Source organism: Colletotrichum higginsianum (genome assembly GCF_001672515.1).
Source record: "Colletotrichum higginsianum IMI 349063 chromosome 7 map unlocalized unitig_7, whole genome shotgun sequence".
Taxonomy (NCBI): Eukaryota; Fungi; Ascomycota; class Sordariomycetes; order Glomerellales; family Glomerellaceae; genus Colletotrichum; species Colletotrichum higginsianum.
This window is the reverse complement of record NW_017263917.1, coordinates 279,251-297,061: the sequence shown is the minus strand read 5'-3', so window position 1 is coordinate 297,061 and position 17,811 is coordinate 279,251. Positions and strand designations below refer to the sequence as shown.

The 17,811-nt window shown below is 55.4% G+C and overlaps 5 protein-coding genes across 5 annotated transcripts; 3 read left to right on the top strand and 2 right to left on the bottom strand.

Annotated features, from left to right (window-relative positions):
- Window positions 1-1,026: 1,026 nt before the first annotated feature.
- On the bottom strand, window positions 1,027-2,375 carry CH63R_09783 (WD repeat domain-containing protein; the record flags this gene model as incomplete). The annotated part of the gene is made up of 5 exons (XM_018304757.1): window positions 1,027-1,196; window positions 1,264-1,889; window positions 1,953-2,048; window positions 2,117-2,156; window positions 2,225-2,375. The coding sequence occupies 5 exons, from the start codon at window positions 2,373-2,375 to the stop codon at window positions 1,027-1,029; spliced, it is 1,083 nt and encodes a 360-aa protein (XP_018154181.1).
- Window positions 2,376-3,727: 1,352 nt separating this feature from the next.
- Window positions 3,728-6,142, top strand: CH63R_09782 (Polyubiquitin binding protein (Doa1 ufd3); the record flags this gene model as incomplete). The annotated part of the gene is made up of 3 exons (XM_018304756.1): window positions 3,728-3,775; window positions 3,835-4,924; window positions 4,974-6,142. 3 exons carry the CDS (start codon window positions 3,728-3,730, stop codon window positions 6,140-6,142), a joined length of 2,307 nt encoding a protein of 768 aa, XP_018154180.1.
- A 900-nt stretch (window positions 6,143-7,042) lies between these two features.
- On the bottom strand, window positions 7,043-7,877 carry CH63R_09781 (uncharacterized protein; the record flags this gene model as incomplete). The annotated part of the gene is made up of 3 exons (XM_018304755.1): window positions 7,043-7,273; window positions 7,340-7,668; window positions 7,739-7,877. The coding sequence occupies 3 exons, from the start codon at window positions 7,875-7,877 to the stop codon at window positions 7,043-7,045; spliced, it is 699 nt and encodes a 232-aa protein (XP_018154179.1).
- Window positions 7,878-10,083: 2,206 nt separating this feature from the next.
- Window positions 10,084-11,116, top strand: CH63R_09780 (uncharacterized protein; the record flags this gene model as incomplete). Its single annotated transcript, XM_018304754.1, has 3 exons — window positions 10,084-10,477; window positions 10,537-10,774; window positions 10,825-11,116. 3 exons carry the CDS (start codon window positions 10,084-10,086, stop codon window positions 11,114-11,116), a joined length of 924 nt encoding a protein of 307 aa, XP_018154178.1.
- Window positions 11,117-11,932: 816 nt separating this feature from the next.
- CH63R_09779 (Ankyrin unc44) lies at window positions 11,933-15,755 on the top strand (the record flags this gene model as incomplete). The annotated part of the gene is made up of 7 exons (XM_018304753.1): window positions 11,933-12,577; window positions 12,637-13,107; window positions 13,299-13,426; window positions 13,481-14,768; window positions 15,193-15,371; window positions 15,421-15,598; window positions 15,672-15,755. The coding sequence occupies 7 exons, from the start codon at window positions 11,933-11,935 to the stop codon at window positions 15,753-15,755; spliced, it is 2,973 nt and encodes a 990-aa protein (XP_018154177.1).
- Between the last annotated feature and the right edge of the window lie 2,056 nt (window positions 15,756-17,811).

Here is a 17,811-nt window from a genome sequence, read left to right as displayed (position 1 = left end):
GTAAGTAAGTGTAAGTGCGGTCTTGCTTGTGATGTACGGTATGATGTTGAGCGTGGTGTAACTAAGTCTATGTTACGCTGCCAACTGGTGATGGTGAGCCAGCTTATAACTCATCAACTCACAGACATGTCGATCATTATGGGCTCCGGTATGAGAGACAGAGTAGTCTCGACGGAGTAACCATCTCACCGTTCAATTAATAATTCACTGGCCCGCTCGGAGACACAGTGATCGCCTTGTCCGCATCTTTTGCTCGACCTGGTCTCCAACATCAAACTCCAAGTTGATACGGGAAATGACTGTCCGCGATGCTAACTATCTTGAGTTGGTCAGCGTCGGCTCCCACAGTGCACCATTACCAAATCACCTGCTGACTAGCGGTCCAAAGTTGGGCCGACTGGGATTATGCAGTCAGCAACTCGTAGGTGTAGGTCAAACACGCTCCTTTCGCATGCCTGTAGTATCCCCCTAGTGTACGGATATAAGAGCATGCATAAATAAACCCGGTTCGGAACATGTGCGACAGCCGGCCCTCGTTCTAGGCCCAGTCAGTGAGTGTATCGCGAGCAAGGACGACAGACGCTTGGTAATTGTGTATTGGTGATATCGACCCGCCATTGGTGGCAACCATCTAGCCTAATTTCATGACGCTTGTGGACATCTCATCTAGTTCAACACACTCGAGCTCGGCCGTACGGTGCTTGCTTATGTGCATCTCTACATCATCAGGATGCTCCAAGCCAAGCCCATGCCGCTCAAGGGCAGCGACGGCGAGTTTGTTCACTCCGTCTTGTACTAGCAACGATCCCTTCGCCCCGGCGACCCATCCTCCGCTAGGGACCGGCCCGCCGCTGTGGCAAAGAACCGATCCATTAGCTGATGGGCAATGGCCGGCGTTTCGGCGAGCGAGTTGTTGCTGAGGTGCGCCGTCCCGTCAAAGTGCGAGCCCGACGAGACCCGGCTGCTCGAGGGGGTGTAGGCGTCGCTTCCTTCGTGGCGCGACGCCATGCTGGACGACGTGCTTCTCTAATCCACGTTGCGTTCCGCGTTGGGGGCGCCGCCACGCCACAGGCCGTAGAACCCGTCGCAGTTCTTCCACATCTTGATTGTGCCGTCTTCCGAGCCGGTTCCGTAAAGCTTGCCGTCGGGTGAGAAGGCGATGGACCAGATGGGTCCGTGATGGCCCTTGAGGGTTTCTGGATGGGTGGGTTGTTATGTTAGTGGACGCTCCGCACACAACCATCCTCTCCCGACAAAACTTACCAATATCGGTACCGTCTTCCCAGCGGCAGACGCGCGCCCAGGTGCCCGGCTCCTCTCCCATGACGATCTTGCGACCCTTGAGGTCGAGGCCGACGCTGGCGACGCCGTGCTTCAGCTCGATGCGCTTCAGCTCGTCCGAGGCCTGGGGGCCGCCCCAGAAGTACACCCACTTGCCGGCCGCCACAGACAGGACGGGAAGACCACCGCCAATGTCGCTGGGAGAGGTGAACTCGGGTGCCAGCGAGACGAGCTCGCAAGACTTGATCTCGCCGTCGAGGACCTCCTGGCGGATGACGGTGCGCGTGGGGAGATCGAACCAGCGAAGGGTGTTATCGGAGGCGGTAACAATCGTGTTAGGATCTTTGGTCCAGGCGATGAACTTGATGGATCCCGTGTGGGTGCCTTCGCCAATCTCAAAGCCGGCCGACGCAGGGACGGTGATGGGGGTGCCAGCGGGCGAGTTGGGGTCGGGGGCGAAGTCGCTGAGGTCGAAGACGCGCAGCTTCTTCTCCATTCCTCCGGTCGCGATGAGCTCCGAGTTGTCGGGCGGGTAGGCGACGGCGCGGACGATGTGGTTGTGCTGGAGGGTGTAGAGAACCTCTCCGCTGTGGGTGTCCCAGACCTTGCTGCGGCTTGTCAGTTGTTGCTCGGGGACAGGGGCGGCGGCGGCATCGGACGGCGAGACTCACGCGGTGAAGTCGGCCGAGGCGGTGGCCGCGTTGGAGGCGTCGGGGCTCAATCTGGCCTGCCAGACGGCACCCTTGTGGCCGATGAAGGTTCCGATCCTGGTGATGCCGCGTCAGTGTGCTGGGTCGTAGGCGAGTCGAGGCACGGGACATGACAGTAAACATACCAGTCGCCAGTGATGCCGTCGCGCAGCATAGGGTTTCCATCTGCGACAAGCAGGGTTAGCAAGGCGGCCCTGGTCGCGACGCGGCGGATTCCATTGTCGCGAGCTTACCCTTGCAGGCCGAGATCATGTAGTATTGCTCGCCCTTCTCGAGGCCGGAGAAGCAGACGTGAGGCACAGGTCGCGAGTGGCCGTGGCAGGTCAGAGGGACATATTGACGCGAGGTTTCGGCGGCGGGAGGAGCGGGGGAGGGGGAAGCCATATCGTCGGCAGTGTTGGTGGTATCGGAGGGGTTGCGGTTGGTGGTCGGAGGGAAAGGAGAGGGTTGATTTGGTATCGTGATGATCGCAGGCGCAACGTAGATGCGTCGTAGAGAGGGTATCAAGCTGTCGTCGGTTGGTTGCGGTTGGGATGAGATGAGATGGCAATCGAGACGAGCAATTGTTTGAGCTAAAAAAAAGGAGAGACAATCAAATACAGCCGTAACGTCGTGAGTGTTCGTAGAGTAGGCGATGAGGTCGTGAGAAAAGGCTCCTGGTCGAGGCAACAACAGCAGCAGCAGTAGCAGCAGCAGCAACAACAGCGACGACGGCGGCGACAGCAGAAGAAAGGCAGAGCAGAAGCAAAGCACAATCAGAGAAAGGGGGAAAAAAGGGAAAGGAAATTGAGAGAAAAGCTGCGCGCGGGGAGAGGAAATGGATGCGAAAGCAACGAGAAAGGCGCGCTGAGGAAATAAAAGAAGTGGGGAGTATTTCCCGGGTCGGAGCAGGGCCAATGCAGCCTCTTGGCCAGTCACAGCACTGGTGGTGGGGTGACTTGCTGCCTAAAGGGGACTAGACTTGTCTGGATTGTTCCCTAGCGTCGTTTGGGAGCTGGAAGAAGGAGAGGAGGAGGAGTATAGAGACCCCTGAAACCGGTCCTGCCACGAGTAATCAGAAATGACCCCGCGGTGCTGGTGCTGGAATCGGGTTCCTGAGCTACCTTGGGTAAGTGGAGTACTCTAAATGTGGCTTGACAGATGGCTAAGTTGATGAGAACTTACCTAAGTGGCCAGTTAGCTAAGCAATGAATCCACCCGCTCGGCCCTTTGTCAGCGTCTGGCCTGTGGCTGGTGTGCTCAGGGAACTCAAAAGAAGCTGAAAGGTGCCGGTGTGGGTACCTCATCGTTGGCGTTGGCAGGGATGCAGCTGATTGCCCCGGGGACCACCGCCTGCCTCCAAAACTTGAGGTGCGACGCCGCCCCCGCTGCTACTGCTGCTGCTGCCGCTGCTACTGGTACTGGTACTGGTACTGGTACTGCTACCACCACGATGCTGTCTGTCCCCCGCCCCTTGTGGCGCAGTGGGGCTTCAGTGTTCCCGCTCGCATCGTCATCGTCCAGTTACCTATTCCCGCCGGGCAGCAGCACCAGCAACAGCTCCAACACCAGCACCAACACCACCGCACCCTGAGCAACACTATAAACCCAAACAACACCAAATATCCCCCACGCGAATCATCAACCCGGGGTGTGTGCGTGTGTTGCTGCCTTGCATCTCGTCCTTTTTTTTTTTTTTCCCGTCCTCTTACTCTCTCGCGACAACCCCTCCTTCCCTCTATACCGCCCCAGCCGCCATGGCAGACTTCAAGCTCTCCGCCCAGCTGAGTGGCCACGACTCAGACGTAAGTACACGACGCTTCATCGCTCACCTTCACAGCTAACGTATTTATCCAACCCACAGGTCAAGGCCGTCAGCTTCCCGAACCCCCAGACAGTCCTGTCCGCCTCGCGAGACGGCAGCGTTCGGGTTTGGCGCCAAACATCCGATTCCCCTCCCGCTTTCGAAGCCTCCGTCACGAGTCAAACCTCGGAATTCGTCAACTCTGTCACATACCTCCCACCTTCCAAAGCCTACCCCGATGGCCTAATTGCCTCGGGTGGCAAGGACACCATCGTCGAAATCAAGCAACCCCAAGCTGCCCCGACCGACAATGCCGAGCGCCTGTTGGTCGGCCACTCCCAGAACGTCTGCTCCCTCGATGCGTCGCCCAAGGGATCCTACGTCGTGTCGGGTGGATGGGATGCTCAGGCCATTGTATGGAACACCGCCACCTGGGAGCCCGAGGTTCGCCTCGGTGGTCACGATAAGAGCGTGTGGGCGGTGCTCGCCTACGACGAAGAAACGGTTCTCACGGGCTGCGCCGACACAAATATCCGCATATACAATCTGCGCTCCGCCGTTGCCGGCGACGCCGAGCCCCAGTCTACCATTTCAACCTCCGAGGTCGTCCGCGCCCTCGCCAAGCTCCCCAAGGGCCATCCGAGCGGAGCCGATATCGCCAGCGCTAGCAACGATGGCATCATTCGCCTGTGGAAGCTCAACGGTCAGCAGGTCGGTGAGCTCATTGGTCATGAGAACTTCATCTACGCATTGGCGACCTTGCCTTCGGGTGAACTGGTCAGCTCTGGGGAGGACCGCACTGTGCGGATATGGAAGGGCAACGAGTGCGTCCAGACCATCACACATCCCGCCATCTCGGTGTGGACGGTGGCGGCGAACCAGGAGACGGGAGACATCGTGACGGGAGCCAGCGATGGCATCGCTCGTGTCTTTACACGTAGCACCGAGCGGACAGCCGCTGCCGAGGCCGTCTCCGCCTTCGAGGAGTCCGTCAAGGCCTCGGCCATCCCCCAGCAACAATTACCCGACATCAACAAGGAGAAACTGCCCGGCCCCGAGTTCCTCCAGTCCCGATCGGGCACCAAGGAGGGCCAGGTGCAGATGATCAACGAGGGCAACGGCTTGATCACTGCCCATCAATGGTCTCAGAGTATGTTTTCATCTCGACATTCCTACAATCTGTGGCTAACTTTGTGCAGGCCAGCAGCAGTGGGTCAACATCGGCACGGTTGTCGACTCGGCCGGCAGCAGCGGTAAGAAGACGGAATACAACGGCAAGTCGTATGACTTTGTCTTTGATGTCGATATCGAAGACGGCAAGCCGCCTCTTAAGCTGCCTTACAACCTGTCGCAGAACCCCTACGATGCTGCGACCAAGTTCCTCAACGACAACGAGCTCCCGCTGAGCTACCTGGACAATGTCGCCAGCTTCATCACACAAAACACCCAAGGTGCGACTCTCGGCCAGTCTGCGCCGGCAGCGGGTCCCGACCCCTACGGCACCGAGTCGAGATACCGCCCCGGCGAGTCCGAGTCAGCGGCTCCGAGGCTGCTGCCCCATACCGAGTACCTCTTCATCACGGCGGGCAAGTACGATGCCATGGTCAACAAGATCCTCACCATCAATGCGAACATGATTTCGGCAGGCCGCAAGGACACGGCTCTCAACCCTGCTGAGCAAAACACCCTCAAGGCTGTCAAGGAGGCCATCGAGTCGTCCAAGCCCGTCAGCCAAGAAGGTATCGACCTTGCGGTTAAGATTGTCTCGCACTGGCCGTATGCCGAGCGGCTCGCCGGTCTCGATCTTCTGCGATGCGTCGCCCCGGCACCGCTCGCTGCCGAGCTGGCCGCCCCGGGGGCCTCGTTCCTCAAGATTGCCTCGATCAGCGCGCTGGAAGCCACGGACGGCGCCGAACCAAACGAGAACTCGGCCATGATGGGTCTGCGGACATTCGCCAACATCTTCAGCTCGCCCAAGGGCCGAGCGCTGGCGGCCAAAGAGGCCAGTCTCGCCGCAACGGTTCTCGAGCGCGTGCTCGGCATAGCCGGCGGCGCGCCGATCGGGCAATTCAACCGCAACGTCCTCATTGCTGCCACCACCACACTCATCAACTACGCCGTGCTCGCCACCAAGGAAAGGACGGCGCCCGAGTCGAAGCGCTTCATCGCGGCTCTCGGCAAGATCCTGTCGGCGCAGTCCGACCCCGAAGTCGTCTACCGGGCGCTTGTCGCACTGGGGACGTATGTCTCGAGCAACAAGGCCGAGGTCAAGTCTCTGGGAGGCGAGGGCTGGATCAAGACAGCCATCGACAGGGTGTCGGAACCGCGTGTCAAGCACGTGGGCCAGGAGGCTCTCCAGCTGCTGTGACGAGACGGACCGACGGGAATGCATGGTAATGAGGCATGAGTTATGGGAACTCTCGGAAAGTCGACGGCCGTATGGCGGTCACAGACATCGGCGCTTGCTGAAGCTGCGGCGCAACGGTGGGCGGGCGGCCGTTTCAGAGGGCCGGAAGTCGTCCGCGGAGCAGCTTTCTTTTTGACTGGGCGCCGATGGGTAGCCACTTTAGAACCTTGAGGCGTAATCAAGAATCTGATATTCATGTCATCTCGTCTTTTGTGCCTGTGCTGAGTTGGTGGGTTATATACCTCTCGGGGCCATCCGGGCCGTCGTAATTCGTGTATTGAAGCCATGGTTTGGGTTGTGGTGAGAAACGTGTTTCATACAAGGAACCGTCCGGCGACTCTTGAGTACATCGACACATGAATGGTTGCCCTCCTAATTGTGAACTTTGAGTGTAGATTGGATTCCACTCGCCTTGAGCGAGTACTATCGCTGGGTCCTTGAACCCACCATCGGCAAGGGGGATACAAAAGGATTCCTCCCCCCCCCCCCCCCCCCCCCCCCGCCTTCCCCTCTCGAACCCGAATTGAAGAACCGGGTCGAGGGGCATGTTTGCTAAAATCGTAAAGAATAAAATAAGAGGGAAATAATGCGACGACTTCGACGTCAGATGCGAACGCTCGTCTCAAGAAAAAGTTTGCTCCCTCCCCTCCAATACAGGAATCAAACAACAGAAGAAGAAAAGAAAAAACGCCGTCTTTTATGCCCGAGATGTACAAGATGTGCCATCCCCAAGAGGTATAGTATAGTATAATTCAATCCGCCCACAAATCACCTCCCAACGTCGCTTCGTTTAATAAGACCAACTTCAAACCCGATTTCCCTCTGTGGTGTGGAGTGAGCAAAACGGGGGTGGGAAGGCGACTACAGCGCCGCCCAGAGCGCCCCGACGACGAGCGGGACCCAGCCGGCCGTCCCCAGCACGGATCGCAGCCCCGCGGCGCCCGACGTCGCCGCGGCGTAGCCCTGGCCCGACTCTCTCGTCGTGATGGTGAAGACGTCCGCGAAGCCGATGTCGGTCGAGTTGAAGCAGTTGGTCTCGTTGACCTTTGCGATCTTGGGGTCGCCGGGCTCGGCGAACTCGATGTCGACGCACTGCGAAGGGTTGTTAGTCACTCATACGAACAACGGAAACCTCGGGATACGGCAGTTGGAACATACTGAGAACAGCGCAGCGCCGTGCATAGCGAGCTCGACGATCTGGATGGTGGCGTGGTCGCCGGCCTTGACGGTCGTGTTCACCGGCAGCGGCACCTGGGGCAGGCAGACGGTGCCCGGGTAGGGGTTCTTGCTGGGGCCGAGGATCTGGAAGACGGGGACCATGGGGTGGGACATGTTGGCGGGCCCGCCGTCCGGGCCGTCGGTGCCGAAGCCCATGTTGGCGTACATGAAGGCCTGCGCGTGGCCCTGGAACCAGCCGGGCTGGAAGGCGATGGCGCCGCCGGTCGTGGGCCAGTAGGTGCGGTTCTTCGTGACGCCGTGGCCGCCGCCTGAAAGGGTTGTGTTAGTGGGAATGCATCAATGGGCGAGGGGCGCAGGAGGAGGAAAGGGAAGACGTACATGGGTAGGTCCATTGCATGCCGTAGGGGTAGGTCTCGTTGGTGATGAGGTTGTTGCCGCGCCAGCCCGGGTAGGAGATGACGATGTGGGCGGATGCCGTCGCCGCGAGGACGAGGGCTGATAGTGTTGAGAAGAGCATCTTGGCTGTGATGTGTGTGTGTGTGTGTGTGTGCGTATGGGTGAAGTCTGTGTCTAAAGTCGACAATGTGTTTCCGTCAGGCGAAAGGTTCAGGACCTCTTCTTCCCCAATCTCCCTCTCAGTTGAAAATCCGTGCTTCGAGCTGCTCTTCGTGCCTCAGCCTGTACGTCCAATTTCTGGCCCCGCTTGGCGTTTTACTCGTCGAGGGGGTTAATCGTGTGCGTATCTCGGGATGTGTCCGGCAGTCTTTCGATGGTTGGCTCTAAGTCGGTTATGTGCTTCACAGTTATCTCGACGGGATAGGGCTCAAAGTAGTTCTGGTTCTGAAATATATAAACCAAATCGCCAAAGAGCAATGCTTTGTAATAAGTCTTCAAGAGGGAAAAGAGAGGGAGGAAAGGGCCGACGCAGACGGGACGGCAGACGGGGTGCTATTTGGCTAGCCAGAGGAAGAGGGGGAAAAGACGGTCGTGGTGGCCGCGCAGAAGGTGGCCGGCCGAACGATCCAGCCGCCGGGGACCATGCGAGCGCTCTCACTGCATCTCGCACTGGCACTTGCAGCTGTCCAATGGTCGGAAGAGGATCGAGGTTTCCTCCTTTCGGACCTTGGAGGTTGAGCCGGGGTGGGTGTAAGTGGTGTGGGTGAACAGAGGATTGGGCGAACACGGATGGCACACCAGAGGGCCGATGGGATTCCGGCTGTTCAACGCCAGGCGCCCTCTCCCCCGGCTGTGCCCCCATCTTCCCAGGGGCGGACCGCTGTCCTCAGTCCCTAGGGCAAACAAACCGACCCGTTCGGTCTGCACTCCCCAGCCAGCCTGCAGGGCTCGATGGGCGATTTGCTCTTCCCGCTCCCCTGCTGCTGCTTGCTGCTGCTCTCTGCACGCAGCACATGGGACGGCGCACCAATGACGGGCGGGAGCGCCAGGCAAGGCGCTGCGGGATGGAAGCAGCAGGGGTTAGTGGTCTTCGCGCGGGGAGGCCCGGTGCCCAATAGGAGGCCGCATCACCTCGGTGGCAGAGGGCATCTCGACGGTGAGTGGCGGGAGGGTGGAGGCGACGAGCAGGGATGCGACGGCGTGTAAGCGCCGGGCCTTGTGCACATGCGCTACAGGATGCTACCTACGTGCAACCTGCCACCGCTGCCACCACACTTGGACGGAGACGGAGACCGTGAGTGACAATCCAACGGTGTGCAGAGAAGCTAGGCCCTGCAAAGGTGTGAGATGGCTTTTGCATCTTCTTGGCTGTCTTGTCGTCCGAGGAGATGGAGGCGAGATCAAGGCCGGCCCTTCCCCCCAACTAGGGGGTCTTTCCGGGGCGGAGCCCATGCGGCCGTTGTTGGTCTTCATGGTCGACGTCGAATTCGACCTCACTGGAGGCCCTCTCGTCGTGCGATATCCTCGCGTGATGATGATTCCATTTCATCACGGGTAGAGCGCGATGGCATGGACGCGTCGGACATTGTCTCTTCGAAGGAGCGCTTGCAACGCGAAGGAGCCCAGGTGCCGGCAGAGAGACGTGAGCAGGATTCATCGTGAATGCCGAAGGGCGGTAAGCTGACGGGCGGCGTAACGTCCACTCGGACACGCCCAGCGAAGCAGAAGCAGGCTTTTCCAGAATCCGCCGATCGAAGGCCGCGTCCGGACCAAGGTCAGACCGTCAGCCGCAGTACGCGTTCTTGTCATCCCCATCCGAGAGAGACGCTACGGTCGGATCGTTGGCGTCCCAATTGGATGGTTCTTTGTCCGTGTTCAGGGCCCTGGAGGCTGAAGGATTGCGTCCTGCGTTGAGGACCAACGGCATGTTGTCACGGCTGTGTCCGGTCCTGCGCTTCTTGTCGAATAGGCAGCTGGATGGTCGGTATGACGGAGTATTTTTTCAAACACGAATCCAAGGACCTGATTTCAGACTGAAAAATCCGGGTTATGCTGGTGAGACTTGTGAGATTGTAGCTCTTGTCCATGTCGGCGAGACGGGAGAATGAGAGCGACAGACAAGACTTTGGGCGTGCGACCGTCGGTACGGGGGTACTTCTGTGCTTATGTAACTCATCACCGGAAATGTCCCACCGCCTTCCGGTTCTGTTAGCTTTTGCGCCTTGCCCCACAAGGAAGGCGGTGGCAGGATTCTGCCGGCCCAAAAGTTCATCCCACCAAACCATCATCCCACCACCTACACCACCCCCCTCCAAAAACACACGTACATGCCCGCCATGGCCGCGGCCGACCTGCCCGACACCGACAAGCCCAAGCAGGAGGAATGGACCCACGTCAAGTCCAAGTCCCGGTTCCGGCGGAACGCCCCTCGGCCGTCGCCCAAGCTCCCCGGCGCATCATCCAAACCCGATGAACCCCGCATCCACAAGTCCGTCGCCGACATCACAACTGAGTACGACTCCTTCAAGACCCGCTGGCGCGACACCGCCTGCCACACGAAGCTGAGGGAGCTGGTCGAGACGAACGCTGCGAAGCATCGGACAGTCCGGAAGGCCGTGTGCCTCGGCGTCGGCACCTTCGACCCGGAGGACGGCGGCTGGGACGCCAAGAGGCGGACCTACATCCAGCTCGACGGGTTCCTGACCGTCGTGGAGGTCTTGTGTATGTCCAGTCGTCTCAGTTCGCAACCGTATCGTGGCTCCAGCTCACCCGAACCCTAGCCGAGTTGTACAAGGAGACCATCCCGTGTTCGTTCCAGGAACCCCGCTTCACGCCCAACGACACCGAGTTCCTCACGAACCTGGGACACCAGGTCGTCGAATCGCCTGCTGCTTTCGAGGCCGTTGACGAAGATACCCTGGTGTTTGCTGTGCACATGTACCGGCCCATATACGAGGCGACGCTGGAGAAGGCGTCGCCTGCCATGTTTGTCGGCACGGGCTGGGATGTGTGGGATGAGTATGTCATCTCTCCGCTGGTGGCTGGAAGGGATGCTGACACCAGTCTAGATTCGCTACGATGAAAGAGGGCGATTTCAAGTGCATGAGTGATATGCACGCATCCCATAGCCATTTTCCCTTTCCCCAGGACGGCACGTGCACTACGTTCTCCAGCACATGTCTGTATTGGCGGCCGAAGCCCGAGCCCTCGACTCCTCTGGAAGACAAATTGGTGGAAGAAGCTTCAACAGTGGTGCCTGATAGCTCTGCAGAAAAGCCCTCTGGAGTGGTTTCGGAGCGATCGACTGAGGACAAGGCCGCACCGGAGGCGAAAGTTGAAACAGGCGCCCAGCCGAGTTGAAATCCAACGGTCATGTCGCCGCCGGACTCAAAACAATTGTCAAGGAGCCCAAAACCGACCGAGTCGAGCCAAAGAATCACTCAATCGAGATGCCATTTACCAGGCGATCGCTTGCGAATGCGCGTCCAGTCACGCCGCGTTGTCGTGGAAGGGATTACGGACAAACAGGCCCTGAGGCGACTGTGGCGAGCATGGTTGGAGCCACGGATGCTCTGGGATCTCAACTCTGCTGCACACGTCCTTCAAAATATGTCTATCTTGATCGAAGCCATCGCGACTGACTCAAGACCCCCGGAACTGTGGCCGGCGTTGAAAGTACCTGAAAGAAGGGAAAACGTTCGATAATGATGACTAGATACCCTCCAACAAGAAAGCGTTTCCGCATCAAATTGACAACAACCCTCGATTGAGGCCTCTTCTTTATCTTCTTCAGTTCTATAGTTCTGGCCAGACACAACCGCCGTCTGCCTTTTGGAAAGCCTGCAGGCCACAGCCAACAGCCAGCAGTACGTGCATATGCGACCTGAACCCGAGCCACCGCCATGTATGACAACGTGGACAAGCAGCGTCTTCGACGAGCAGGCTAGCCATTCAGAACGCCCCCTGCCCCCCCATAATGATTGATGGACACTGAGGCTTTTACACTTGGCTGAGGACTGTCAGCCCCGCCACCGCAGCATTGAGAAATCGGGTTAAACACTGGCTGAGCCCGTCCCTCCTTGCAAACAGAATCTTCTTCCCTGTACACTCTTGTGACATTCTCGTTGAAGTCTTGTGCTGCCAACGGCCATCCCGCGAGGTGCTGCATCGTCCGCAATGTCAGGGTTCGAGGTGCTTGGCGCGACCGCCGCCATCGCGCAGCTCTCCGAGCTCTGCATCAAATGCGGCCAGACGACGGTCCGAATCATTTGCTCTTACCGCGGCGCGCCCAAGGAGATCATCGAGCTGGCTCAGAAGGTGGACCGTCTCAAGTTCCGCATCGGACAGGTCCAGAAGATTGGCGACGACCTCTCGGATCTGGACCTGGACGACGTTTTCCCCGAGATCCACAGGGTGATCCTGCTCGAACAGCTGGAGACGCATCACAAGGCCCTGTTGGAAATCGAGGGCTTGGCCACCGGCGTTGGCGGCCAGACGAGGGGTAAGAAGCTGCAGTGGGCTTTTGTCGACAAGAGGAAGACCACTCGGATCATGCAAGATCTGGCAGACATCAATCAGACTCTTGACCAATTCCTCGAGATTATCCCAATGTCAGTTGCCAGCCAACAACCTCGTGATCCCATGGTTGTCTTGCTGACTGCTCCCAGACGTCTTGCCACCATCCAACACAACTCCCTCGCGGCCCTGCGAGTCTCCAACGCAGCAATGCTCCCGGCTCTGATTGAGCAGATGAAGGAGATACAATCTTCGATTCAATCGGCCAGCGACGATCAGTTTCTTTACTGGAAAGAAACACAGACCGTATGGACCCCCACGCGTACATCAATTCCAATCACATGCCCGCCACTGACATGTTGAAGAAAATCATGCGCTGTCGTGACCCGGCGACTGCACCCGCTCGGATTACACCCGTCCTAGACCGTCCAGAGTCCTCAACTAAAGACAGCAGTGCCCACACGAACCGAACGACCAACCGTCCTCCTCCTCCTTCTTCTCCACAAGTGACAACGAAGGAGAACAGCAGGGGGCTCAAGTCAGGCCATGAATTCGTTGACACAGTCATTGAATTCCACAATTTCGGAATGAGCCAGCCAAGCCAGCATGCTCAATGGGACTTCGGATGTTCTTCTGGCACAGGAAGGGTGACGCAAAACCCCAGGTATAGCGGTCGCGTTGCTGTCAAGACTACGGCGTCTTTCCGGGAGGTCCGCTCTTCGTTGAGAGTGCGTTTCTTCTTGTTCAACGAGAGAGTTTTACGATTCGAACTGGGTGTTCGGCAGTTGACTCGAGCTTGGACAAGCTTTTCTCTTGTCGGCTCTAGAATTGACGTGGTAAACATAAGACCCTACGATTCCCGGATTTTCCAATATTGTAGAACAGGGAACTTTGATGGCGTCAAGATGATGCTTGAACAAGGTCAAGCAAGCATCAATGACGTGGACGAATGGCATAACGTCGGTCTTCTGGAGGCAAGTGCCAAATCGCTCTTGACATTCTGAGAGTAGATGCTAACAGTCATCAGCACATCGTCACATACCCCCCAACATCTAAGCGATGGAACATAACAGAAAAGACGAGGTTAAAGATGATAAAGTACCTCATGCATCAAGGCTGCACTACTCACTGCGCAAAGGGTGGTCGAATCTGGAGGTGAGAACTATCTTGGATGTCGTGGAGAATTCATGTCGCACTAACCATCAAAAGCACGCGTCCTCCCACCATTATCCAGGCCTTGCGCCACGGTCACACAGACATTGTAAGGTTCATGTTGCAGCAAAACGTGAGCTTCGACACGCCTAAGCTAGCTTACAACCCCACCCAAAACCTTTACTCAGGCTCGCAAGCAAAGTTTCATGAGCAAATCAGCCTCCTTCACACCTGCGGATATACCGATTGGGTTCCATCAACTTTAATTATTCGTGGTCGAGACGCACTTTCTGGTGCCATCGCCGTCGGCAGTGTGTCAGATATCATCTATGCTGCCGAAGTTCTCAAGCTGGGAGACACTCCGCCGTCCATCAACTCAGTGTCAGAGATTGATGTTGACATCGCTGTCGCCCTAGAAAAAAGCACCAGCAGCCTCCATTGGACCGAAGCCAGTGTTGAGATACTCGACCGGAGATTGGACGATACATCTGTTCAACACTGGATCCTGTTCAAAGAGTGTACTTCGGGGCAATCATCGCTAGGGGACATAGGCTGGAGGGGATGGTGGAACTATCACAACACCGTCTACAAGTTTAGTTGGATGTTCTCATCAACAGTGACACTGTTGCAGCACCTTTTGCTCCACGGCGGATCATACTGGAACGAGGTGGAAACGGGATGGGTTAAGAACCCATACCGCATCGGCACAGCAGATGGGTCAGCGAAGACATGGAGCTACTTTGATTCGCGGTCTTCTAATATTGAGCATAAGCTTGATGAATGGGCTTGTTGCGGGGAACCGAGAAACCAAAGGGTTATGATAGACTGGTCGGATGATGGAACAATACGCAAAAGCGCTGGCCGCTGGGCCTCGCGCATTGATTCCGCAGATTCTCGGTTTGTTCTCAATCCGGCTTTCTCTCCAGGGGATTCAACCAACAGAACGGTGACAGGCAGCGGACCTGGCACTGCAGACGCGGGGGATGTTCAAAACCACTACCAGCGGGAAAGCACATCGACGGATGGGATGAAGTCGAAAGGGAAAAGCCAGTGGGATTCGTCCATTTTCAAGCAGGTCATCTCCACTGAAGAAGGGCGTCGACACATGTCGCGATTCCCCCTGGTTAAAGCACTCTGCTGCGCCCTACAGCTTGCGGGCTACAGAGCCGAGATGGACGACGAGGGCGACATATGGTTCGAGGATGAAGATGGCGACCAATACTTCGATGCCGTGGAGCACCCTTCGGAGCACGACAGGCGAGGTCCGCTGGGGGGAACGTGTGAGATGTGCCGAGACCCCGAGAAGTTCGGTTTGGGATCGATTATCGAGCAGCATGAGAATGCGGTGAGGAAATGGCGGCATGAACGGCAGATCTTTGTGGAAAGGGGTCTTTTGCAGCCGCTGCCGGAGGATGAGCAGCCTTGATGAGCTGAAGAGGTTTTGGGTCTTGATGGCGTTTGGCAGTATGGATGGGGCTTATAAGTTGCCGCATCGGCTTTGAGTTTGTTCTCAGCTTTCTATTCATCGTGCTGTCGTCTTGAAACCCAGGTAGTTGTGAACCTCCAATGATTCCAGCCCGAATTCACTTAACGCTACGTCAATACGCGCCACATGGCGATCCCCAACACGACCGTCACTGGGCTGCCGATTTCCGATTCATCGCGGGCAACGTAATCCATAGGCCTAGTCGTTAAACCTACTTACGGACGCTATGTTCACAAGTTTAATGAACACATGTTCTTGAACAATGAGGTCACTGGTCTATTAGAAAAGTGTTGCCCTCTCTTCCTCCCTCCGTTTCCTCTTTCCGCATAGTTACCTGGCGCGTCGAGATGAGACCATCGCCCATCTCCTCCAGTATCATGTGAACGATCTCCTTCGGCAAACGCTTCAACTGCTCCGTCTTGGTCCAGAACTCGCGCGCCCACCAATCATCCTGATGCGGCGGTACGTTCGCGGTGGAGAGCACCCTGACCAGCTGGTCGACCAGAAACAGCGATGTTGGGTTACACCAGCATCTGGCCCACGTGCATGGTGACAGATCCCACCTCCTGGACGTTGGCGCCTACGAGGGCGAGGCCGAAGATTTACTTGATGGCTTCGCTGCTGCCGGGATTGTCGTCCCCCTCACAGTGATCTTTCAAAAGTGCTGCCCAGAACACCGGAGGGACACCGTACGTGGTCGACTTTGTCGTCGAAGAAGTAGACGGCCGTTGCTCAGATGTGCTCGTTGAACTGGCAATCCAGAGTCCATTCGCCCTTGATACGGCCAATGCTATTGCCGTTGGAGCGGGAAATGATGCTCGGGCATATGATCGATCGGAAGATTGAAGCCAGGTAGCTGGCTTCTAATGCATCAGAGAAATTCTACCCGATCAGTCGAACTAAATTAAGTCTCAACCTGGACTGCCCAACATGGAAAAGCGGACCGCTTGACGGCAGCAGCCGCTGCCAATCGAGTTGATTAGCCTCAAGTTTCTCGTCCATCGAGCGCAGACTGGAGGTTGTGAAAGATTGTATCTGGAGTAGTCGTACAGTTTGCGATTGTCAATCATCTGAGGACGAAGTTCTAAAGGTTGGAAAGAGACTGAAATATTTCGCATAGACGATTCCTTTCGAGGTTGGACGAGCGCACAACACGGGGAGAAAATACAAAAACGATAGAAACATGGTGGAAAGTAAGTCAAACTACCCCCATTTCGGCACCCCCCCCATCTCGGCACCCCCAGCCCCACCAAGCTACACCAAAACCTACTACTTTCTAGCACCCTTATAACTATAAACCTACTTATTATATTTAATATAAAATTATATATTTAAGTAAATAGTATGTAATATAGTATCTTTAAAAAGTAAATATGCTATTATTTCTATCTACTATATACTAATTATACTATAAATACTAATGTTAGTATCTACTAGTATTTTACTAGTAAACCTTAACATTTTTTAAAACATCTTTTATAATTTAAAGAAATTATATTAAAATATAAAAACTACTTATTATAGTATATTTCTATATAATTAGTATTATAATATAGAGCAATATAGTATACTACTATTAATAAGCTTAAAATAAAGAAGTTAGTTTTCTACTTATATTAATTTAGTAAGGAAAATTTATAAATAGCTATAAAAAAGCTATTAAGTAAGTAATATTAAATTAAACCTTATATAACTATAGTAGTACTCTATAAATACTTATAGTAGTTATTATATACTATTTAGCTTTAAATTTAAGTTATAAAGCTTATAAAAAGAAATATAGTATATTACTAGTAAAATACTACTTTTACTTTCTAACTACTAGTATATAGTAAGTATTAGCTAAACATATATAAAAATAGTAAATTTTAGTATATATAGTACTTAATTACTATAAATAATTTTAGTATAATTCTTAGTCTTAAAAGTAGGGTTATATAGTATGTATAGAAAGTAGTAGGTTTTAGTGTAGCTTGGTGGGGCTGGGGGTGCCGAGATGGGGGGGGTGCCGAAATGGGGGTAGTTTGACTTACAGTAATCCACAAGTTATAAACCTCATCACCAAAACAGAGCACAGTTTCAGATGATTAAAACGCAAAACTTTGGCACCTTTCAAGCTTGTCACAACCATCACAGTATCCAACGTTACATGCAGGTTATCAACGATAGCGGCGGTAGCAGGTAATCGAACCACGGGATAAAAAAGTGCTAAGAAGAGTATATCCCTTCCGAAAAGGGTGAAGGGATAGACGGACGATGCTAAGCTACTGATACAACCCCCGCTCTCTGCCGTGTTGTCGATCCATTCCGTAGAATCTGCGTCAAGAGTTCTTCGGCCCGTTACCGTCTAGCCAATACCCGAGCTGGGTGAGGCTCGCCGTTTTGCTCACCTTTCATGATTGACTGGGTGATCTACATAGGCTGGAACTCTCGACAAGAAGCCCTATAGACACCTGACACAAGATCAACCAGGGCGCAACGATTCGAACAAAGTGGCACTAGACTGCCTTGTCCAAGTGCCGTCGCCTCCCTACGCTAAAAAGGCTACTGACCTCGAAGCGGCCGCGTTGGATTTTGCTAAAGAATTAGCGTGGGGATACACGGACTACTCGGATAGCGACCGCCACACCCATTGGCTGCGCGGTGTAGATGTCAGACCCTGCCTCGACGAAAACGTCTAGCCTGCGCCCGCTTGACCCGAACCAGTGTCCGAGTGTGAAGCGGTCTCAAAGACGCCAAAGGAGATGAAGCTAGAACTATGCGTTCCTGACGTCTCGTTGCCCGTCGATTCCCAAGCGTCCGAGCCCACATATGAATCTGGACCGGCCGGCAACTCTCGCCGGAAAGGGGAACGTTGCCATCCTTAATGTCTTATAACAATCTGCCGGCCTTCCCCCCTCAT